Source organism: Nannobrachium achirus (assembly GCF_963921795.1).
Source record: "Nannobrachium achirus genome assembly, chromosome: 16".
NCBI classification, from domain to species: Eukaryota; Metazoa; Chordata; class Actinopteri; order Myctophiformes; family Myctophidae; genus Nannobrachium; species Nannobrachium achirus.
In genome coordinates, this window is record NC_137823.1 from 40,431,661 (window position 1) to 40,457,004 (window position 25,344).

Consider the following 25,344-nt stretch of genomic DNA (forward strand, 5'->3'; position numbering starts at 1 on the left):
TTATTACAAGGAGGAGGGGGAGGGCCTGGTAAGATTCACATCAAATATCTAAATATTGAATCAAGCTAATTAAAAACTGGTTCAGGGTGTTCATAAAAGCCTGATTAGATGATAAAATGACCAAAGTTTTTTTTTAAAGTGAAATATCTATATATATAAGTACAGTAGCCTACTTAATTACTTTACACCACTATGAGCATGAAAGAACTTTTGACTTAGTAGTTTGTTCAAATAGTTGTAATTTAAATACCAATAGATTATATTGTAAAATAAGCAGCTTTTTAATTTCTTTATTTTACTGATAAATATGCATTGTAATACAAAAATAAATCCTCCCTAATCCATAAATTAAGATCATAATTTCTGTGGAAATAAAAACAAGTAGCATCAAATTGATATTTGTTAAAATATTGAACCAATTAATATGTTTTCTTTTCTTTTTTTCTTCTTTTTTTTTGCAGACACAAATGAGATAGTCTTCAGATCTATGATAAGAGAGTCAAATGAGCATATCTGGTGAGTGTGGATGAATACCCATTCTCCAGTGAGGACAGAAGCAGAAGGAACCTGGAGGCATAGAGGAAGTCCTAAATATCAACATAGATAGCAGCGGTGACATTGTGCCGTCGTCTCCTCCTCATTGCACGCCGTCTCCTCCTCATTGCACCTCTGCAGAGCCTCCTGCATCTTCTCCTGCACATGCTCCATCTTCTTGGCCCATTCCTCCTTCAGGCTTTCTTCATCATCTGGCGGCGTCATGATGGCGGCGTAGCCCATACGGGCGATGAGGCCGATGCAGAAGAGGTGCGTGAGGCGGGTGCAGAGACTCTCCATGGCGGAGCGGTCGCCCTGTGAGTGCTTCAGGTACACTTCCAGGATTGGTTGGCTGAAGAGTTTTTTTGTGCCTACCACACCATCGTAGAGCGTGTACAGGTTCTGGTCTTGGTTGTCGTTGTTGTAGCTCTTTTCAAACTCGATCTTCTTACGCTCCCGGTGTTCGGGCTTTGCCTCCACCATCTCCATGAACTTCCGGAACTGGTTCTGCAGGTTGTCCTCCACTTTGGAGTACTGGCCATCTATGGTTTCCTTCTTGATCTGCAACAAGGCGTGGTGGTTCTGCTGGGACAGCTTGTCAAGGGTACGGTTGACCGTGCCAAACTCACGCTTCAGCGTGCGGATGTCTTCATCGTCCACGTGATGCAGCACCACCCTGATAAGAGAGCCAGCCAAACTGAAAATAGGGATCACCGCGCCTGCTGCCGAAGAGATGGCGGCCACACATTTCAGTACCATTACCAGGCCCTGCTTCAGCTTGGCCCTATCATCATCAATGATCTCCTCTGACATGATGGCTAAGTTACTACTCAGCGATGTCAAATGGATGTATAAAAAATATTCTTTTCAAGATCACAAAGAAGTCTTGTCCTTTGTTTTCAGAATGAGTAAGGTTTTGGTCCTGGACAAAATCATGCCTTTTAAGTGTGTCTCTTCCAGGGGCGTAACTATTTTGTTTTTGTGCCCACCCAGTTCCCATTCTGTTCACTTGCATTGAATAGTGAACGCGCATGTGCAAAACTTTATATGGTGACGGTTCGGATCAGATGTCCTCCGCAGGTGAAGTTCACTGCAACATAAAGCAGAAGTTCATTAGAGCACACAGCACACATGTTCTCCTTTTTTACAGCATATGTCAATGTGGCGTGACAGAGAGTAGATTCACACAAAGACAGAGAGACGGTTGGTTAGCGGTTATTAGTTGGTGTTGTTCTCCCTACCTGCTGTTTTGGAACCGCGTTTAACCACTTTCAACCTGGTGTCCCTAATCTGTGCATGTCACTATAGGCTACGGTGAGCTTGTAGATCAGCTATTTTTGTGGTGCTACACCAGGGGTTCACAAACCTTTTTAGGCTGTGACCCCCAAAATACCGTAAAATAAAAACGTACATGTAAATACATAATTATACAATGCATAATACAAAATAATATCAGCCTTGCTGAACCACAGTTGCTGCCCACCCTGCTCTCATTCAATACAATGTCTGTAGGTTGTCGCTTTGTTTGCTCATCCTGATAAGAACCTGAGTATAAAAGGCACGAAAATATCAATACATTGTCAGCACTCGCTATGCAAAATGAAATGTTAAAGTTATACCATGTAACTTTTTTTATAAAACAAATCTTAAAATTGTCCTAACTGTTAAATCGCTAAAGTTTTAGAACACCCACTCCGTTATTTTCAGCTTCTGAAGCCTTCTCTTTATGTTTTCTATGAGCCGTGAGGGGGGTAGAATTTTCACGGCAAAATTACGTAATCTGCATCATCTGTATACGTTGTGTATACGTTGGCCAATCACATCGCAGATCATACACACATGATACACTACCGGCCAATTACAGTGCATCTTGCGTCTTTTCAGGAAATAGCTTGCTTCAACAGCTTTGTTTACGCTGGTCTAGAAGTCTAGCATGTAACTCCCCAACCGCTGCTCGTAGAGGCACACAAGAGACCTCTATGGATGCGTCTCGGCGAGGCGAGGTGGTCTGAAGGCCCGGTCCGCGGTGAAAAACGGCCGAAAAAAGCAGACGCGACCGCGGTTTGCTATACTGCTACAGACCACTAGTTGAGCAACTTACACAGTATAGCTTTAACGTTTCTCAGACATATTTGGGTGTGAAGTAGGGGAAGTAACACTCATAAGTGCTGTAGGTTTTTTTGACAGGCTTTTTAACAGATTAAACTGTCAAAAGTATTAGTGCAATTCCTTCCCATTAAATGGGGTGATTCATAGTAGTTTGGGTGCACCATGTGTATGCACCAAATACAGTGCTCTATGGGAAGAATAATTGCCCACTACTGCAAGCTAAACTGTAGACATTATTTTGACTGCCATAATTTTGCCATAACTAATGTAGATTACTGCCAGGCTTTTTCCTAGTATTTACCAGATTCTCGAGGCGTCCGTGTTAAGGCTGTGTTTACCCAAGAAATGGCCGCTCTTAGAACTACATTTGGCACACCCTATATGGGCATAGATTCTTCTGCAGCCAGGATGAATACAATTCAATGGACGGCCGGATGTCGCCGGAAGTGTATTTCCCAAGGCATCATGGGAAACAGAGTATTTTCCTGAGGAAACGTGTTAACGGGGCCGTGGCACTTCACTTCTCTTTCTTTACTAAACGATTGATTGCTGACAAGGGATCACACATAGCAGGACATCCTGGTATGTTCTCATCAACAACAACATGGTGTATTAGCTATGACATCTAAAAAGGCATCATTTTCATTATTGCACATTGAAACATAAAAGTGCTTATAGATTTTGGCAGATGATGAAACACATGAACTTATGGTTGACTTCCGGGAAGAAGCAGCCTGAAAGTGTGCTCTCTGAAGGCGTTGGTAAATAAACCCCACAAGCGCAAAATTACGACGACTATATCTCCTGCATAGCACTGTGTTCTATCCATCTGTTATTCAAATGTTATATGAGATACTTTTAATAAACACATCCCCTTCGCCTGGTGGAGACAACAAGTGAACCCAGAATGGCCCAGATGTCAACCCTGGCCCAAACAAAACAGCTCTGCAGGGTAAAGTTTAGCCCTAGAATGTCTCTTATTTTCGGTCGATTGACACTCCGTGTAATCCCTCAAATAGAGCCATAGAACGGTCCCTATGCGCGGCGGTTAGCAGCGAATCTGCGCGTTACTTGTGTACTCACCCAATAATTTATTCCTCAGCCTGGGAGAAACATATTGTCCTGTAGTGTCATATCCATTTGAAAGTTCAGGCTGAAAACGTGTACTTTGTAAAATATCTCGACTTATCACGAGCCAACACGGACGACTTAAGCCCGTATCAGAGTGTACGGTGGAGACCTATCCACCGCAAATTTGAGGTGGAAAGCTTTCCACCTCAAGTCAGAAAATAAGTGCAGGACATCATAGTACGCCACGGTGGAGTCCTATTCACCGTGACTGACTAGTCTAGATTGACCAATCAGTGAACGGGGTGTAGAGCCTGTCTGTCTGATAGTAAAAACAGAGAGATGTGTTGGGACTCACGTGAACGTTGTAGTTTCATGACTCAAAAAGACTCGAAAAGACTAAACCGCGGACCCGACTATGATACAGGCTTTACACGACCGGGCGAGGGGCCCTGAATGACTGCTGGACTGAATATATGAAAACGTCCTTTTGGAAGCACAAAACGCACGGGGCACACAATTGACAGGTGCTTGTGATTGACGTGGGGTGACTAATCACACCACCTGCGTGATTGTGTGCCCCTTACGTTTTGTGCTTCCAAAAGGAAGTTATGATAATGATATATTCAGTCCAGCAGTCATTCCGAGCCCGGTCGTGTAAGTCGTCCGTGTTGGCTCGTGATAATTTTGGTGATATTTTACAAAGTACATGTTTTCAGCCAGAACTTTCAAATGGATATAACACTACAGGACAATATCGTTCTCCCAGGCTGAGGAATACATTATTGGGTGAGTACACAAGTAGCGCGCAGCACTTTAGGGCCGCGCAGATTAGCTGCTAACCGCCGCGCAATGGGAGCGTTCTATGGCTCCAGATTTGAGGGATTACACGGAGTGTCAATCGACCGAACATTGGAGACATTCTAGGGCTAGGCCTATGTCGGTTTGAGACATCAGGACAAAATTGTCTTGGGCCATATTAAAATATTGTTGTTGGGGTGTAGGCCTAGTGGGCGAGTGTTTTGTCCGTGTTGGTGTTGGTGGATTTTATGTCTGTGTATTTTCTGTACTGTGTGTTTTCTTTAAAACAAATTTTAAAACAAAGTGATAAAAAAAAGAAACATATGAACTTATAGACCTATCCTTAAATAGGTGGTGCCATAGTTTTGTACTTTTCTGTTTTGTGTGTGTCTATGGAGTTAGCATTACTCTAATAGACCACCGGGTGGTTATAATGTGCAAATTTGCCTTCCCTGCAAAATAGTTTATTTAATTTCAGCCTATGTGTCTAGCCTCAGTGGAAAAGGATGGCATAATGACTGGTGCTGGTGAACTCCAGCACCCGTAGACCACATGTCAAAGATGGCTTGTTACCTGTTCCAGCACCTGTTACATCTCATGGTGTTGCCATGAGTGTAGACAAGATGTGGTTCGTTTTTACTTTTTGTTTTCTTTTTTCTCTCCTACATAATTTATTTTAAGCATGCTGTGTTGTAAAGTCATACAGTTGTGTGTATTTTGGAACTATAAAACACATATTGATGACATCCTTCAATGAATCTAACTTTTTAGAGTTTTCTGACTCACCTCAAATGCCAACATGCATGTGGTACATAACATCACAATCATTTAATGTGGATTAAAAGAGACTGACTTCTGATATAAAATGTGCCCTATAGCACCATCTACTGGATAAACTCTACAACAACTTGGTACCAGTAATCTCTCAAGACAGATTCTGCTAACAAAAAATATATATTTCCCCCTAATCAATTCTCATTGACATTTTCAAAACAAACAAATCACACAGATAGCCTATACTAAAACTAAAAAATTAGCAATTGGGCTAAAACTTTAAAAGGCCTATAACTGACAACATGCCTAATACACTCACATGAAATCATATCAAATTAAATCACCTGTCACATGTTTACACTCTTAAATTAACAATCGGGATTCACAGTGTTGTGTGTAGCTCTGATGCAGCCTCATTCACCCAGCATAATGTCCCCAGTGCTGACCTGTGTTAAGAAAACATTTTAAGATAACGCATTTCAGTGAGGAAAATATGTTGAGTAATAATTAGTACTGCAAGTGTACACAATAAAATGGATAACGTTAATTTATTTGAGAGTACCGTATAAAGTACCGGTAAGACGCCCTAAGAGCAGCACATGGGCCCTAAGAGAAGCACATGGGCATGTGCACTTGGGCATGTGCACTTGGGCATGTGCACTTGGGCGCGTGCACGCATCAGCCTGGGTGACAGCAGACTGCTGGGCGAGCGCTGGCGCTTTGGCATGGGATCAACTTTGACCAAAAAAAATATATATATTCTACCTATGAGGGAGGATTCTGCCAATGCATTTCAATGGGAATGGAGCGGTTTGCTGCCATTTGCGGATTTCTGCAAAAGGACACTCCATGCCCATTGAAATGCAGAGATGTAGTGGAGTAGAAGTAAAAATACTGAAAATGCATAAGTACTTCAGTAAAGTAAAAAACATCTTCAATTGTACTTGATTGAGTACAGCATTATGTACTTAGTTACTTCCACCACTGATAGAAAGTGTGGTATATGTATTTCCCCGCGGACCCTCATCTGAAAATATTTTGTGCCAGGGGCCGATTAAGATTTGACCAAAACTTTTTTTTTCCAATGGGAGATCTTGAAGTCCACAAAGAGAAGAAAATATAACAAAATGAGACATGCTGGAACACAATATGAAATCCAGATGGATCAAGTGTCCAATGAGGGGTGCAAATGTTAAACAAAAGTCTTATGTTTACATAAACCAAAACCATGCAGCACAGATTTTGGTTTTAGTAGATGGAATTTCTTGGAGGAAATGTCTCTATCTAATTGTGGGCTAGCTGAGAGCGAGAACACTATGTTATCTTCATTATTTATATATTATAAGTTCTCCTCAAAAATGACGTAATTTATCAGTCAAGTTCTCCTAAAAAATGATGTAACCTATTACGTAACCTATTCTCCTCGACAGTACAAAGGCAGTACAGTCAAGTTCTCCTCGACAGTATAAAGGCAGTACAGTACAAAAGACAGTGTAAAAGATGAGGTGCAACCAAAGGGTAGATCTTTATGCCCATACATGGTGTTACATGCGAGCCCACACTGTTTCGTAGGAACAGTAAATCTAGTTTGACATTTAAAGTTGCAATCTGGAACTTATTTTAATGAATACAAATGTATTTTAGCCAATCTGCAGTGGTTGGAGTTGCATGGTGTTTTAATGATCAATCAATACGTTGGAGTCCTGTTGGACATTTGGATCAGTGCTCCTGGTTTTTGTATTAATTACAGAATTCAATTCGACAGAAAGCCTCCACTGTCTTCCAAAGTGATTTTCACCAGGGCCAAGGACCACCAGGTCTCGACCCTGGAGGAGGAGATACGCTCCCTCCTTATATAGAAGATCTCCCGCCTAGATAGAAGATCTACGTGTAGATTGGCTATTTTCAAATGCCTGAAATGTATATAGTGGTTAATGTATGTTTATATATTATTAATAATAACAAAAATCTATAAAGTAACTAAAGTTTTCATATAATTGTAGTGGAGTAAAAGTGTAATATATTCCTTTGAGATGTAGTGGTGTAGATGTAAGTAGTCTTGGAAATTGGAAATACTCCAGTAGATAGATAGATACCTTTATTATCCCAAGGGGGAAATTCAGTTGTCCAGTTGTAGCACAGCAGTATACAGTTATTTACAAAGTTACAGAGACGTAAGAAAAAAAAATAGATAAGAGGGAAAAAATCAAACCTCGGTTCGAAGTGGAGCGGTGAATTTGAGCAGCTGTACCCTATGTGAGTGAGTGAGTGAGTGTAAACTGTGCCTGTGAGTGAGTGGTGAGTGTGCCTGGCCTGCACAAAACAGCGCCCCTCCTTTAACTAGTGTGTTGTGTGTGGCCACTCAAGGTATTGCCCAGGCTACGGACAGGGCCAGCCAGCCACCCAGCCAGCCAGCCAGCCAGCCACATACCCACGGATATACCTGTTCATTGGGAGCGCTTTCACCGCTCCAAAAAACAAACAAGAGCAGTACAGTACCAATAAAGAGAAGGTGCATCAATAGAGGGGGCGAATAATATATAAGTATATATACATAAAGTGTCTTACAAAAGAGACCATAGCAGTCAATGCTAGTTAGTGCAAACAAGTATCTCACTGTCATTGTTAAACAAAGCAAAATACTCAGAAACTACCAACACAATCTCCCTGGAAGGTCCTTAGAGGTCAAAGTCAATACAGCAATAGTTCCTTAGAGGTCAAAGTCAATACAGCAATAGTTCTGTCAGCCTAAGTTAGGAAGGGAGACCTTTTCAAGCGTCCGTTATGTGTCTCGTTGTACAGCTTAAGGGCAGCCGGTACAAAAGATTTTCCTAATCTCTCACTTCTCCGTCCTGGGTAGGCAAAGCAGTCGTTTCCTCTCTTACTCCAGTAACTGGTGATCTCTAGATGGAGGGGGTGGGAGGAGTTCTCCAAGATGGAATCTAGCTTCCTCGCTGTGCGCACCCTGGTTACTTCCTCCACCCCCTGCAGAGAGGACCCAACGACAGAGCCTGCTTTCCTCACCAGTCTGTTTAGGTTAAACGTGTCACCTGCTCTGTTGTTGCCACCATGTTATACCAAAAAAGAGGGCACTTGCCATGACAGACTGGTAGAACATCATCCTATTGCACACCCCAAACAATCTCAGTCTTCTCAGGAGGAACAGCCTGCTTTTCCCCTTGCTGTGAATCGCCTGCGCGTTGTCCGACCAGTCCAGTGAACTCTTCAGGTGTACTCTGAGGAATTTGTAGTTGTCCACAAGCTCAACCACCTCACCGTTAATGGTGCTTGGCACCGGGGGGACTCTCTTGGAAGTGCGGAAGTCCACCACCATCTCCTTGGTCTTGCTTGCGTTGAGCCTGAGATGGTTAGCCTCGCTCCACTGCACAAAGTCCCTAACCACACCATCGTGCTCAGCCGTGTTGTCACCCGAGATCTTGCTGACCACCACGGTACCATCTGAGAACTTCTGCAGATGACAGGTCTTGGAATTGAAGCGGAAGTCCGATGTATAGAGAGTGAACAGTAAGGGTGAGAGCACAGTTTCTTGAGGGGCCCCCGTGTTGCTCACCAGCACATCAGACCGACAGCTCTGCAGTCTCACAAACTGTGGTCTTTCTGAAAGGTAGTCTGTGATCCATGCCACAAAGCCCTTGTCCACCCCCATCAGCGTAAGCTTCTCCGCAAGCAGAGACGGTTGGATAGTGTTGAAAGCACTGGAGAAGTAAAAAAACATAATTCTGACCGTGCTGCCCAGATCTTCCAGATGGGTGAGAGCCTTATGGAGCATGTAGGTGATGGCGTCATCAACCCCAATATCAGCCTGGTAGGCAAACTGAAGGGGGTCCAGGTGATCATTGACCGCCGGTAAAGTAAAAGCACCTCAAAACTGTACCTAAGTACAGTTTTAAGTACAGTATGTACTTAGTTACTTTACACCACTGACCAAAACCTGTGTGTGGTGAACTATTTAATTACAAGGGATCTGAAAACAGATAAGACCTGCACACTGCCACTTGCCGGTTCAAGAGAGTTAATAAGAAATCTCTTATTAGAAAACTCTCTTGACCGGCAAGTGGCAGTGTGTGGGTTACCTGTTTCAGATCCCTTTTTTATACTGTCATGTTACCCGTGCACCTGCTTGAGAGGAACCGGGTGTGAGGAAGTCTTTTCTTCACAATGGGTTAATTACAGAAGGAGAATTTAAGTCCTTTTATAGATGAGACATCAACACACACTATGGATTATTTTGGAACCAGTCTGGCTTAAACAAAGCAGGAAGGAATGAAAAGTATTTACAAATATTTAACTTCAGCCTGAAACAAATGTTCCCATTTATCCTCAGCTACTGTACCCAAAATGTTTTTTTTTTTCTTCACATTTTTTGTGTTGATTCCTTCATTTAGACAACGGCACTTTCCACTGTTTATTTTGAAGTAATCTTCGATCTGTATATTATTTTGTTAATTGCAAATAATGTATTGTGTTGCCTAACTTGCCCAATAGACAATACAACCTCATACTTACATTTAAACTGTGTAAACCATTAAAGAAATAACACTATATATATGTACAGTATGTATATATGAATAACTATACATTATAAACAATTTGATAATTCACAAACTGTTAGAGTTCTGTCGGGTTGAATGTTTGTTAATAGTAGGTTAACAACTTTCTGTAAAATGCAGAGAGGGTCTCTCTGCATGCCAACTCCTCTACTAATCTTTTCAGTACTGGAAAAGGCCCTCTGTAGATACAGTACTGTAGGCTAATTTAGAAACATAACATTTTAAATAATTTAGAAAATGTTTAACAACATAAATCTTCTATTATAGGGGTCACTGGAATAATGATAATAAAAAAGATGGGGTCAATTACAGATTGAGGACAGACATATACCAGTGTCAGAGTCCACTATGAGGGCTCTGGGGTTGACCAGGTCTGAGTCAATCAGTACCCTCCCATCAGAACCTTTTAGACCGGATGGCTCCAACCTGTCTGTCCCACTGTCCACCCAGAACAAGGTCCTGGACCTCACATCCTCCCCCAGGCCCTCTGGGCTAGACAGACCTGGACACAATGTACCAAGGGTTGTTCATCAACATCGACTCTTTGTGAACAACAACAGTACATCTGTTTTTGAACATGATAGACATCAGAGCCAGATGGAGCAAAATTATATTTGTGGGTTAATTTGTTTTGTATGTGACCTTTATTTAGCCAGGTGAGTCCCAGAGATGGAAATCTCTTTTACAAGGCAGCCTTGGCCAAGAAAGCAAAGCCGTATACAACATTAAAACTACTTTTAAAATCTCTGCCCCCCAAAATATCTTGGTAAACATTCTGTGGATCGGCAAAGTCACTCACCAGGCATTCAGTAAAATCCTGTGTGTTAAATATGTGAGTTAGGATCCATTTTTACACATTTTGCTGTGTAGAGCAACTTTAGACTTTTTCTGATGATTGTTGCATCATAGCTCTCTGCTTTCCAGCTTTATGGATTACAGAGTCATCTTAAATTGACTATTAGAGCAATAACAACTAGAAAGGGCATCTCTGCCAGGCTGGGTTGCCTAGCCAGGTTCCTGTGATGATGTGAGTCCGGGGTTGCAGTCTAAGATTTTTCTGAAAAAAGCAAATATTTGAGTCAAAGAATTTGCTTTGAAAATATTCAAAGATTTGAACACATTTTCAAGGTTTTTCAGAGCTTGTATGTCTGCTATTTTGAATAGCCAAATTATGAAATCATGGACGTACATCAGGCCCCAGTACATCATACTGGGGACGGTAGTCCTGAGGGCGGGGCTGCCCGCCGTACTGCTTCTCCAGGCTCCGCCTCCAGTGCTCACAGGGAGACTCCACCCCCTGACCCCCTGTAGGAGGCCTGGTATTGTAGCCTGATGAATCAGTCCGCACATCACCACCCCCTGTTGGTGGGTGGTGTGTAGTGTGGACTGAACCCGGAGATATTTTATTTTATTTTATTTCAAGCTCGCCCGAGGAGCGGGCGAATTGAATGGGCCAATCAGGGCTGTAGACTTGAGGCACGTGGTAGGCTGGTCCGGTCCCAGCCCCCCCCCCCCCCCCCCCCCCCCAGCCCCCTCCCTTCGGAGCTGTTCTGCCCACGTGAGAGTCCCTAGTGGACTCTGATTGGTGCTCTTCTGCCCACGTGAGCCGCTAGTGGACTCTGATTGGTCCGTGAAAACTGTCATGGTGGAGTCAGACTCGACTCGAATTCTTTTAATAAACTATACAATAGTGCCGTTTCATTACGTTTTAATACCATTTTGCACTAACGTAAACATGCAGTCATATAATATGTTATGAGAAATAACGTATTTTTGCAATGTCACGCCACGTCGCCGTCGGGGGCTCTAAGTGTGTGTGTGTGTGTGTGTGTGTGTGTGTGTGTGTGTGTGTGTGTGTGTGTGTGTGTGTGTGTGTGTGTGTGTGTTAGAGCCCGACCGATATATCGGTCAATTCGATATATCGGTCGTTTTGGAGCTATCGGTATCGGTGAATTATTCCACCGATACCGATATTTTTTTCTTTTTTCTTTTTTTAATTCTTTTTTTTTTTTTTTTTTTTTTGGACCCCATTAAATCTAGTAAACATGATTTCAATCGTGATTTTGCATGTTCCACCCCCCATACAACCCCATCTTTCATATAGGGCAGTCATCTTTGCTTACATAACATGTAAAACATAATGGCTATTTTCTCAAGAATGCCTGAACGGATTTCCAATCTGATTTTTTTGTTTGAAAGCTGTGAACAGCCTGCACAAACATGGTGCATGATCTGTGCATGGGCGTGCATGATCTGTGCATTATAAATTACATGGAAGTCTATGGAGATTTATGGCAGGGAGAACCCAAAGAAGGCATATTTAATTGGCAGTAACTGAGTGAATTGTCTGTAACGTGTCTGCGGATAGAGTATGAAACCCTGAGTTATATAGGCCTATGTGTGGGCAATACCAGAATTATCCAGTATAATAGTCCAAGATGCAAGCCAACACTACTGGAGCTGCTGCCTCTCGTGTGTCGTTCACTCACCACATGCACTGTCTAACTCTGATTTTTCATGTTGCGGTGGAGGAAGGTGTGTAGGCCTATGTGAAAATCCACAGAGAAATATAGATGTCTGACTATAGACTATAGAACTTGTGTTGTTTAATTGCTTGGCAATGCATTTACGTTTGGATAAAAGACACATATTAATTCATAAACGAGACAAACACAGCAGAACCCCCAAATTAAAAGAGTATTATTATCCAACAAGCAATAGAAATTGATAACTGCGACCAAACTTAAAGTTTGACATGAAAAGCACAAAAAAAGCAATAATCTGACCATTTATCCGAGGGGCGAGCAGTCAATTAAATGATCTTAAATTAATAAAAAATGATTTTTACAAAACATCGGTATCGGTATCGGTATCGGTGCTCTAGCACTCTCCAACATCGGATATCGGTATCGGTCGGAAAAAATGGTATCGGTCGGGCTCTAGTGTGTGTGTGTGTGTGTGTGTGTGTGTGTGTGTGTGTGTGTGTGTGTGTGTGTGTGTGTGTGACGTCAATAGGCTTTAGCCCGCCCACGCTGAAGTAGAATCTCCGTCCGCAGGATCAGACTCTCTTCCCAAAACGAAGTGTGTGATAGAGTCTGACGCTTGCAGTCAGGCTATGGTATTGGGCGGTGCGGGAGCCTACTGCTGCACTGGTTGGCCGGTTGGAACTATTACAGTATAGATAGAGGTATAATGTAAAAGTACAAAAAAAAGGACACACACTCAAAAAAAGTTAAAATATGGAGATAAAAGGTTTCTGCCCGACGGCAATGATATGTGGATCATGTAATCCAAATGTAAACACGACGTCGCTCCAATGTGGATCTCGCACGTCAGTTGTCTATGACATACAATACAGTATCTATGATTTAGACAAGGCTTTAGCACGATTGGATCCACACTGACTTCCCTTAAAAAGTTCAATTTTTCAAAAATCTATAAAACATGTGAAAAATATGTAATAATCGGACCAGTGGTTTGTGAAATGAATTAGTCAGACAGACAGACACACACGCATGCGCACGCGCATGCACACACACACACACACACACACACACACACACACACACACACACACACACACACACACACACACACACACACACACACACACACACACACACACGGCCATGTCCCACTGTATAAATATACTCAAGAACTTATTTCGAGGTTTATACAAATATCCTCAGCCTTGTACCGTCCAGTCGAGATCTTTTTGACATGGAACTCCCTCTCCTTAAAGCCAGACATTGAGAACACTGATAAGTAGTCCCAGCAGTATTGGGAAACACAAGTGCCGGCCAACACTTACATTAGTTGGCCGGAGTCCCGCAGGGTTCTACACTGTAGAATACAATGTAAGAAAAGATTCAGTTTAAAAACTGAAAAAGTACCGGTAATTAGCTGCCAGTTTGTCTGTGATTGTATGGACACTTCTGCCAACCCTATAACGGATGTTTCCGTAGATTAACAGGACTTAGTCTGTATCATTTACGGACACTTCTGTCAACCCTGTGATGGACATTTCTCTAGATTTACAGGACTTTATAATTTACGGACAGCTACTACAGTGGTATATCACTGTCAAGTACATAAGAGGAAAGGATATGGATCTGCCTAACACCATGTCCAGAGCACAGCTGCAGGACGGCACAACAGAGGCCTGCCGCAAGTTTCACCATTACATTTTGTCCAAATGGAACCAAGTGGATCTGTGGGAGTCAATTTGGTTCCATTTGTACACTTTCAGAGTTGCATGCCTTTAAGGCTTTAATGTCATGTTGTGAGCTTGTAGATTGACTATTTTTAGCTGAATGTTTGCCCCAGAATAGGGGACACTAGGGTTCAAATTGTTACCGCGGACACTTTGGAAGTGACATTGTGACATACATGGCAGCAGTGGCCCCATGATAGATGTGCTCTTACTCACTACATCATCATCTCAAAGATAGATGGGCTTCTTCTCACTATCTCCAGATAAGAGCTGACAGAGGCACACAATTCAATAGAGAAAAGGAGGGCTGCTGCAGCGTTCAAGACCTTTCAATAGTTAGAAGGAGCTCTTTGGCTCCTAAAGGGCCGGGAAGAAAATCCAAACAAAAACAAAGATTCCAAGGCACTTTTCATGAGATTCTTTTTAAAAAAAGAAGAAGATACAGTATCACAAACTCAGAGCAGAGATGCTAAGTGGTTAAGACATTGTTTTAACCACTTAAGCTCTATTGTATAGCCTAATTTGTTGTACAACAGTGTCACATAAAAATGGCCGATCTAATTAAGCTTGTGAACTTGTTGATTTGTTTCACCTATAATGACATGCCCAAAATATGGACTGGTTCATGTTCAAATCAATTGATTTTTGGTGAAGAGATTTGGTGTAGAGGGGGGAAAAGCAGTCCAAGTATCGAGCCAAATCAGGTCGGGAGACAATAGAATTTACAATAAGATAGAGTAGAATATTATTGACACTTTGTCATTGACATGTGAAATATGGCTTTAGCATCACTTGCACTTAAAATATAATTCCAGCGCCAATAGATCAAAAGGTCCCCTAGTTTGATATGATTATTTTTTTCTTATTTTTACTAATTTCTTTATAATCTCTGAGATCCCAATGTACACTGTCAAATCCTCTGAGACATTTTGTACTTTTATTCCATTTGTACACATTTGGAGTTACAGAGCTGTAAGTGTCCATTTTATTCCTCACAATCAATCATTCAACTATGGGGACCCCCTGGAACTGCCTCAAAGGACTCTGTATTTTATAGGTGACACTGGCTTTGGCCATCTGTCATAGGTTTAAATTCTTCCATTGTGAGTAATTTTAGTTATAAATGCTTGCAAACTTGAGTAAGCCTAGATGATAGAACAGGAAATGACTAATGACAAAAAAAAACAATGAAACTACTATGGTATTCCAAAAGTATATTTTAACTACCGCATTTATTTCCTGTAAGGGTGACCTCACCCATTGCCTGATGGGTGAGGTTATAATAAATGTTTAAACTATCTAGATGGCATCTACTAACATCAACAAGTGTGCTTGGTTTTAGAGCCCGACCGACGCCATATTTTTGGACCAATGCCGATGTTTGCAGATGGAGAGTGCTACACCACCGATTGCCGATGTTTAACCGATGTTTTGTAATAATATAAAATAATAATAAATAGCCTAAATTTAAAAAACTTCTTACCTTCAAATCTTTTTTTCCTTTTGTTACCAATGGTCCAGGGACCACCAGTGAGTGGTCCTTGAGGGTTTTCCAGGTGGTCCCCAGCAAAATGATGGCGATTTGGTAACCAAATGGACCCTTTATAAGATCTTTAACTTATGAGTGTAAAATGAAACCCAATGGATCCTTACGGGCAACGACAATATATTCTACTTGGGTCTGAGTGGCTAAATGTCATCAAATGGTGGTCTAATATTACTTATAAAAAACGGCCGATACATCGGACAGATAATGACGATGTCCAATACCAACATCAGGGTCCAAAAATGACCGATACATCGGTTTGACCGATATATAGGTCGGGCTCTACTTGGTTTGAGTACAAATAAACAAAAGGCTTTATTTCATTAGCATTAGCCAGATTGATAATGTGGATTTACTCACACGTTCCTCCACGGTATCAACTGTTCGGTTGAAACGCAATCACTGATTGGCCCGGTCATTTTCTGATTTCTCATACTCGCTCCCTATGGGACGAAGTCCAGACTGATACCACAGAGGAACGCCTGAGTGAATCCACATTATCAGTCTGGCTAATGCCAGGCTATTATTTTATTATTTAACACCTCTGATTAGACACTTTGATTGAAACCTTTATTTATTCTCGAAAAGAGCATTGAGGTTCACCCTCATTTGCAATGCTGACGAGATTACACACACAAAGATCAACAATTAAAGGGGAAGACCATCCATTTTCAATATTGAACTGTCATTAATATACCTTAGAGGAAATGTGTAGAAATAAATAAAAAGGTTTCCCCGCTTTTGTGTTGCCTAGAACTGGAGGTTTGTATTGCAAATCACAACTTGATGACATCACACATTGTACTTTACAATACAAACCCCAAAATCAATCCTCCAGTTCTAGGCAACACAGAAGAGGGGGAACCTTTTTTTAATTTCCACACAACTCCTCTAAGGTATATTAATGACATAGTTCAATATTGAAAATGGGTGGTCTTCCCCTTTAAGACATATACAAATATACAACAACAACAAGAAATAAAATGAAACATCATAGGGAAATAGTAGGTTAAAAACAATTGCATACTGAGGTAGGGAGATTTAAGAGCATATTATTAAATTGACCATAGGATATTGGAGCATTAATTTTTAGCATGCATAAAGTGTTAGCATGCATAAAAACGGGAGCATCAACGCAAAAAGCAGTTTTACCTAGTTCGGACTGAACAGGTGGAACCTTAAGTGAAATGCCAGTCACTTGAGCGAGTCTGGTAAGTTATTTTTTTCCAGTCAAGTAATAGAGTGATATAAGGTGGTAACTTCCCATCGATAGCTTTCAAAATAAACTGGTGCCAGTGCCTTGTGACTTATCCATCTGGCCTTAATATTGTGTTCCAACATAAAATGTTGTCATGTAATTCCCCTGATGAAGTAGACGCCTCCTAGTACTCCTGGTACTCAAAGTAGATTAAAAGCAACATTAATAAATACCAGCATACAGTATGTGCCCTTTCAAACTAAAAAAAGAATAAGCTTGTAGATCTACTATTTTCAGTGAACGTTCTCCTGTTTTTGCCAAATGTTCACCGCTCTGCGTTATGACAGGTCCAGAATAGGGACGCTGAAGTTAATGTGGATGTGTACAGCACTTTAGTTACTTTCCACCAATGGTTTAAGGTTCAGGGTTGGTTGCAGTTTACGTACCCACACACATGCATGTGCCAGTCAGGGTTCAGCTCAAAGCCACACACACACACACACACACACACCCGCACGCACGCACGCACGCACGCACGCACACACACACACACACACACAGTTAGGAGGGCAGGAGTCCAGCATCTCCGCACATTCGTCCACATCTGGACGGGAAATAGAAAACAATACAGATTCATTGAGAGCGTTTGGGAGAAGTATGACATTAATTGTGTCCAAGGAAGACCACAATGCAGAGGTTTACTTGTGCAACACCCTCTGCCCTCTGGTTCCAAGGAGTCCCAAACCAAACCACGTAATGTCTTGTTTCCTATTCCTACTGTAACACTTCTCGATGTAACAACATAATCCTTTTACGGTCACACAACAACTTCTATTGCCGGGAATCTCTTTAGCTCCTTGTGCTCTAGTGTTGGTAAAATATGAATTTAAGGTTATTCTGCTGTTGTCCAGTAACAAGTGGTCTCTCCAGCTCTTTAGTAAACAGAAAATACATCTCTCTCCTTAAATCAGGAGAGAGAAGGCATACAGGATAAACAAGTTATGGAAGTGATAAAACAAAAGCAAATTAGCAAAAACTACAACACTATAAGATCTGAGTTCTCTTTACTGATTGGATAACATCTGTATCCTAACCTGGACAATTACATTTTGTTTACTACCGACCTGGAAAGACCCTGAACAAACACTCTGTAGCGATGATTACTATCAGAGTATTAGAGCTTTAATTGTCCAGAAGCAGGGGTGTCATTTGGGGCATCAGGGGATGGCAATTGCCACACATAGTGTTCACATTTAACCTTAAATTAAATTATTTTTTGCATATTGTACCATTCATTTATTTACCACTTACTCTATTTTGGGAATATCATTATAGGCAAACATTTTCTACCAAACAAACAGTGAAAATAGTTGATCTACAAGCTCTCAACACGTTGCTAGGCGAAGCGTTGAGAGCTTGTAGATGCCGCAAATGGGGCTTAATGTTAATGGTTTGCCTTCCATTTTTTTCTGAAATTACACCTCTGTCCAAGAGCTACATGTTTTGTTGTTATTTACAACCTTAACAAGCACAGAACTGAAACTACCGGTATCACTCTGGAATAAGACCTAAAGGTTAATGAACCACACCTCCAACAGGTCCCATGGGCCATGGTGCTGATAATGTATCTCATAATACATAGATAGATAGATAGATAGATAGATGCTTTATTTGTCCTTGCGGAAATTCTTTTTGCACCAAGCAGTCATCAGGACACAAAATCACAACACATAATACACAATACATGAATGACAAGACAAAACTCATAATTCACTGACAACATGATACACACCACAATACATGAATGACAAGACAAACTCACAATTCACTGACAACATGATACAAAACGAGAATACCAGTCATAACATTTCATGCACGGAACTGAGCTGGGGCTTGTTTGTTCAGAAGCCCTATACTTGTAGGGACAAATGTCCTGGAAGCCCTCGCCTTCAACCCAGGTAGGCCTACTGTGTACCGTCGTCCTGAGGGCATAAGGTTATATTGACTGTATAATGGGTGTGTTCTATATCCCTAGAAATGGCTTTGCCCTTCCTGAGCACACGCGTCTCATACATAGAGGTCATACTCTCCAGCTGTACCCCAGCTATCTTGCTGGATACATTTATGATTTTATGGAGCCTGTTCTTGTTGACCAACGATAAGGAGCCATACCAGGCAACAAAACAAAAAGTTAATGCACTTTCCACAAAGGAGCGATGGAAAAGTAACATTAAACTTTTATCCACATTATACTTTCTCAGTCTGCGCATAAAATACAGCCTCTGCTGACCTTTCTTATAGATGGCATCGGTGTTCGAATTCCATGTCAGCTTTGAATCAATCGTTGTACCCAAGTACTTGTATTCATCAACAGTCTCGACCTCATCCCCATCAATGACTATTTTCTGGTGTGCAGCATCACAACTGGTCCGGAAATCAAATATAACCTCCTTAGTTTTTTTAATATTCAACTGAAGGAAATTATTTGCGACCGTAAGGGAGCAGTTTACTATGAAAACCTCCACCGGCCGTCCGTCCGTCACACGTCACACGTCACACCTTTGCCCTGCTCATATCTCCGCATCAGTATGACATCACACCACATGTGTACACAAACCTTTGTGTACGTTGCTGTGGCAACAGTCTGTTGTTGCTGGTTTGTTAGTGTACGTTAGCAACCACCTTAGCAACCATGGTTTTACCCTAGCAACCAACTGTTTACCCTAGCAACCAACTGTTTACCATAGCAACCATGTTTTTTTACCCTAGCAACCAACTGTTTACCATAGCAACCAGATACGCAGAGCAGGGATCTCCATATATGGGCATAAACAGGTGACATCACACTGATGTCAGATACTCAGAGCAGGGATTTCTCCATAATATATGGGCATAAAAGGGATTCTGTTAGGGATCTCCATATATGGGCATAAAATGGATTCTGTTAGGGATCTCCATATATGGGCATACAAGGGATTCTGTTAGGGATCTCCATATATGGGCATAAAAGGGATTCTGTTAGGGATCTCCATATATGGGCATAAAAGGGATTCTGTTAGGGATCTCCATATATGGGCATAAAAGGGATTCTGTTAGGGATCTCCATATATGGGCATAAAAGGGATTCTGTTAGGGATCTCCATATATGGGCATAAAAGGGATTCTGTTAGGGATCTCCATATATGGGTATAAAAGGGATTCTGTTAGCTGTTAGTGATCTCCATATATGGGCATAAAAGGGATGCTGTTAGGGATCTCCATATATGGGCATAAAAGGGATTCTGTTAGGGATCTCCATATATGGGCATGAAAGGGATTCTGTTAGGGATCTCCATATATGGGCATAAAAGGGATTGTATCCCAGATGATGCCCTGTTAGGAGATCCACACTAACAGAATCCATATATGGTCCTACCGACAGCTGCTATAAGCCAACCCTGGCGATAAGGTCTGAGTCGAAGAAATGCTTCTTTCCTGGCAAGAATTGCCCCTTTATACTGTAGGGCTCGTTTGTGTATTGTATGACATCACGCCACATCATCGGCTGAGGACTGTGTGATGTCATCATATCTCCATATATGGAGACATAAGTTGCTCATGCCCAAATATGGGCTGGTGAGGTCAGACTTAGTGTGATGCGTAGGTTATCTCCATATATGGAGATTCAACTTCAATGAGTAACCATGGCAAACTGTCAACTGCCCGTATGTCTTGATAATTGGTAAAACAAACTTTTGGCCTATTTGTGGAGATAAGCGACCAACGGTCGCTTATCTCCCGATTAGGGAGTCTTACTGGTCTTACACCAACCAGAAAACTCGTCCACTGTTCTTCGATAGCCTATCTCGTCATCTTCGATCAAACCAACAATGGCTGTGTCGTCGGCAAATTTAACAATACAGGTGTTATCAGAGTCGCTCCTACAGTCGCTTTTATACAAAGTGAACAATACCGGTGAAATCACGCTCCCTTGCGGGGCCCCCGTGTTGGTCGTAATAGGGAGAGATATTGCTTTATTCACCCTGACATGTTGTACCCGATCAGTCAGGAAGGACTCCACGGTCTCCACCCATCTGATGATATTGGTGTTAACACCCATATCATATAGTTTTCTCATCAGTATAAGAGGTCTCATAGTGTTAAATGCCGACGAGAAATCTACAAAGAGTACACGAGCATATCGTTTCTTTTCAGGTTTATCTAGGTGACAGTAGATCTTATTAAGCATCACAAGAAGAGCGTCATCAGTACCCCTCCCCTTTCTATATGCAAACTGTAACGGGTCCATTTCATGTTGCACATTACTAAGAAGGTTGTTTAAAACAATGCGCTCCAAAGATTTCATAATTAGTGATGTCAAGGCAACAGGCCGATAGTCATTAAGGACTTTGGGATTGGACATTTACATAGCCATAACCCGCTCTGCGTTCAGCCCTTGGTACTCTGTGGCCTGTGGGTCATGTCTGCATCCCTGGAATGTGACGCGCTGCCGCAGCCGATAAGAGAACTACTCTAATCCCCCGACCTCAGACAACACAGAGTACACCCTGAGGGATGAGGTCAACACTGGAAGACAGGAATGCTGTCTTATCCATGGATGTATTAACATACTGAGAACATATTGTGTTATCAGTAGAGCAAGAGGCACTGCAGACAACAAGAAACGTGATATTATATCACCTCTTCAGCCTGCAAGGACCTTAAGGGAGTAGTTCACCCCCAAAATGACCTTTTTTTCTACTGATTACTCACGCCATGGAGACTTGAGTTCAATAATATTTTTTGTGTAAGCAAAGCATAGTACAGTGCAGGAAGAGAAAATACAAGCCCAACAATAAAATCCCACAACATTATATAAACCAACAACCATAAAAGTAATATTCACCTTGTTCCCTTCTCCAGCTATAGGTACTAAGGTGCCAAGACTTTGCACACGGTCTGTCCGTCCGTGTGCAAAGAGTGCCACTAAAATCGATATAATAAAATTAAAATCGCATAATGGTTTCATTTCTATTTGATTCATTAGTGTGGTTGCTGTAGGCAACACACTATATAGTGGGAGAAATATGTAACACAAATAGGCTAATGTGTTCACTTCCGGCAGAAAGAGCGAAAATTTGCACCTAGGGGTATTTGTGTTCAAAAATTGACGGATCCAAGCACTTTTCCCATGGGATCTGGTGGCTCTAATTCACTTACCAAACTAGGGAAAAAAGACCCCCCAAAAAATCTTCTTTAAGTAGCATGTGAGGGGTCTATCTAGGGGGTTTTCATTTGTAGGGTCCATTTTCAAAATGGAGTCCCTACAAAACTGTGAAAAGTGATGACTCATCACTAAACCATAGTTTTGTGGGGTCCATTGCTAGCCCAAGGAATGTTTTTTGTGCAAATAAAATGCTTGGAATGGATTCAGTATCATGAAAACCCCCTACCTAGATAGACCTCTCACATGCTACTTAAAGAAGATTTTTGGGGGGTCTTTTTTCCCTGTATGGTAAGTGAATTAGAGAGAAGTGAATTTGAGAAAAGTGCTTGGATCCGTCAATTTTTGAATTCAGCGCACAAAAATACCCCTAGGTGCAGATTTTCACGCTTTCTGCCGGAAGTGAACACCTTTTTCACATATTTCTCCCACTAATAGTTCTAGCCCAGCTTACCTCCTAAGGTTCTGGATAAACTTTTAGCCAATCAGGAAGCAGCATTCTCGGTGACGTCACCATTACAGAGTAAGTCCATCGAGTTCAATGAGGGAGTGGTGCTAGCTTAAGGATTGGTCAAGCTTCACATGACAATTTGGCTAACATAGGCAACCATACTTGCAATTTCCAATTGCATCGTTTCTAGTGAGTGGGGTTGCCCAACAGGGGAACACACTGTAGTCCTGGGGAAACTTTATTTTTGAGCGGTGGTAAACCGCTCCTAAGAGTGGCTGTGTGTGTGTCTGTAGCCTTTTTCCTCAGCGTATTGCCATAGTAAAATGTGTGTACGTAGCATCATGTTTGTCTAGTGATGTCACATGTCGTATGTCTGTAGCCTTTTTCCTCAGCGTTTTGCCATAGCAAAACGTGTGTGTGTAGCATACCCTGTATACATCCTAGACTAAAATCCTAGTCTGAAGACGTTATGCAAGCACGACCACCGCTCACTTCACATTGGGTGTGATTTTTTATTTACACCATACTATATGCACCCTTTCATGGTTATTGCATCACCTAATTTATCTGATTATTTCAGTGGATACTGATCAGTAAGTATATGTGATTGTGTCTTCTCTTCATGTGTTCATGGAGGAATAGGCTAGTGTTCTACGCTTAGGACATTTGTTCATCGTCAAAGCTGATGCGTGGACTATATGGCCGGAGTTGTAGGTCTCATGGGGCTGAACATTCTTTCATTTTCTCTCTCTCACTCTTCTGTGTGTAGGTCCTATGTCCCTTTGTCTGTATGAGACCGAGACTAACGTCACACGAGACTAACGTCATAGAACATGGGTCTTCAACGGGGGTCCGGGATCCCTAGGGGGTCCTCAGCGTTACTAAAGGGGGTCCTCCAAATATTTTTGTAACTTTTTTCTCCTTTTTTATATGCATGCACTTGAACCCTAGTGTCCATATCCTGAGAACTTTAGCCAAAAATATTTTCGGCAAAGAGCCTCTGTGTAGAGGGGAAAAAGGGCAGACCAAGTACAGAGTGAAAGGTCAAGTTTACTAAGTATTGACAGTTAAATATCTGAAAACACAAATTGTCATGAATCCAAAATACGCATTGATGATTGTGCTGTTAAACGATCAAACTATAAGGAATCTCTGAAAGGGTTGTGGGGGTCCCTGCTTCATCTCTCTCAACTAAGGGGTCCTTGGCCTGAAAATGTTGAAGACCCCTGTCATAGAAAGTACGCAGCCAGAGACCAACATCACCACAGCAGATGTCACGAACAGAGGAGATCTGTACGTGTGTCTGTGAAGTGAACACCGGTCACTTCGCACAGGTGCGATTTCTTTCAGCGAATAACTTAACATTTAAATCTCCCCGATTGTTTTCTCTTGGTAGCCTTGGGTTTTTTTGTAGCATTTTTTTCTTTTTCTTTTTTGATCTTTTCCACACGTTTCTGGCTATTCAGAATGGCACTGGTGCGACTCAGAGCAGGCAAGAGCAGGTCCTTCCTGTAGTTCTTCTTGCTGATGATGTTGCTGAGGCTTTTCAGGATGGGGTACTTGTTGATGGTGATCTTGTCATATTCAGGTTTGCGCTGAACTGAACGTTTCTTCAACACAACGACAACACCCTTGCCATCACCAGCTGGAGGCTGCACTCCCAGGGTCTTCTCGTGCACCAGTCCATTGAAGCGAAAGCGGTTCCTGGACGTCAGGTTGTTGGCTTCGGTGCTGAAGGTCTGTCCCTTCCTCTTGCGCAGGAAGCTGGAGCTGTCCCTAATGATCATCCACTGCAGATGAGACGACATTTTGGCAAGTCTTTCAGCGGAGGAGAGGGATCGAAAAGGCTCTATCTGTCTCTAGTTATATATCTCTCTACAACCCTTTCTCTCTGAATCCCTCAGTACACTTCACCTGCACAGACTACAACAGATAAAATGTGTAAAGTAAGGGCATTTTCTTTTAACCTGGCTAGAGCTCTGGTCTGATGTCACACCCAAGACAAAGCGTTGAACACAGTCCTAACAACACTGATTTGCGCAGGCATGCACCGTCACAATTCAACATCTGGGCCGGGGCCCACAAGGGGTTCAAATGGACTCTTACAGGTCTGTAACTCTGAGAGTGTATAAATACAACTTTCTTTCCCCTTTCTTTCCAACTTTGAACCCAATCTACACTGTGACTGTTCAATTGTATTCATTTGGGGACCCCGTGGGGTCTCTGGTTCTGACATTGAGAACCAGTGAGTTTCCTGAATTTGGCTGTGTCTGCTTGGAATTGGACACTTTTACCTGCACAGATATATCTCCCCGACACTACTCCTATATAGTCTATAATTGCATTCATTAGCCAGCTCTCATGGAGAGACCCCATATAGCTGATAGGTATTTTGTTATGGTTCATATCATCTTTTTATCAATACATATTGTTGACCACTTGACCCTAAAGACACAGTGACTGTGTCCCGTTATACTCATGTAATGTACAGTACTACACAAGGTCTCCGTCTGGTAGAAATCAGACCTTATCAACTGCCTGGATCCTGTTCCGAAAACAATGAGAATTGTTTTGCTCAGCTTGTGTCATCCAGACACCAGCAAGGACATCTTCCTCCAGTAACCTACTGTACGCGGACTCTTCGTCTTGTGATTTGTGGACAAGAAACATATCCTATGAACTGTTTAAACGTCATCCACTGACTGACCAAATGACCATACTTATACTCATGTCAAAACATCATTTGTCAGAGAGAGCACGAACCATTATTTATGTACTGTATACCTGTCTTGAATACTCTCTCTCCATAGTAAATATTCCATTCTCACTCTGATCACTCTCCTGTCTTATTTCTGTGTGATGGATTATTGTATCTC

The 25,344-nt window shown here is 41.9% G+C and overlaps 2 protein-coding genes across 2 annotated transcripts; both read right to left on the reverse strand.

The window, feature by feature from the left end:
- Nucleotides 1-594: 594 nt before the first annotated feature.
- On the reverse strand, nt 595-1,347 carry LOC308301022 (protein rapunzel-like; the record flags this gene model as incomplete). The annotated part of the gene is made up of 1 exon (XM_080744918.1): nt 595-1,347. The coding sequence occupies one exon, from the start codon at nt 1,345-1,347 to the stop codon at nt 595-597; it is 753 nt and encodes a 250-aa protein (XP_080601044.1).
- Nucleotides 1,348-1,577: 230 nt separating this feature from the next.
- On the reverse strand, nt 1,578-24,276 carry LOC308301023 (large ribosomal subunit protein eL28-like; the record flags this gene model as incomplete). Its single annotated transcript, XM_080744919.1, has 3 exons — nt 1,578-1,624; nt 10,189-10,359; nt 23,919-24,276. 3 exons carry the CDS (start codon nt 24,274-24,276, stop codon nt 1,578-1,580), a joined length of 576 nt encoding a protein of 191 aa, XP_080601045.1.
- Nucleotides 24,277-25,344: the final 1,068 nt, after the last annotated feature.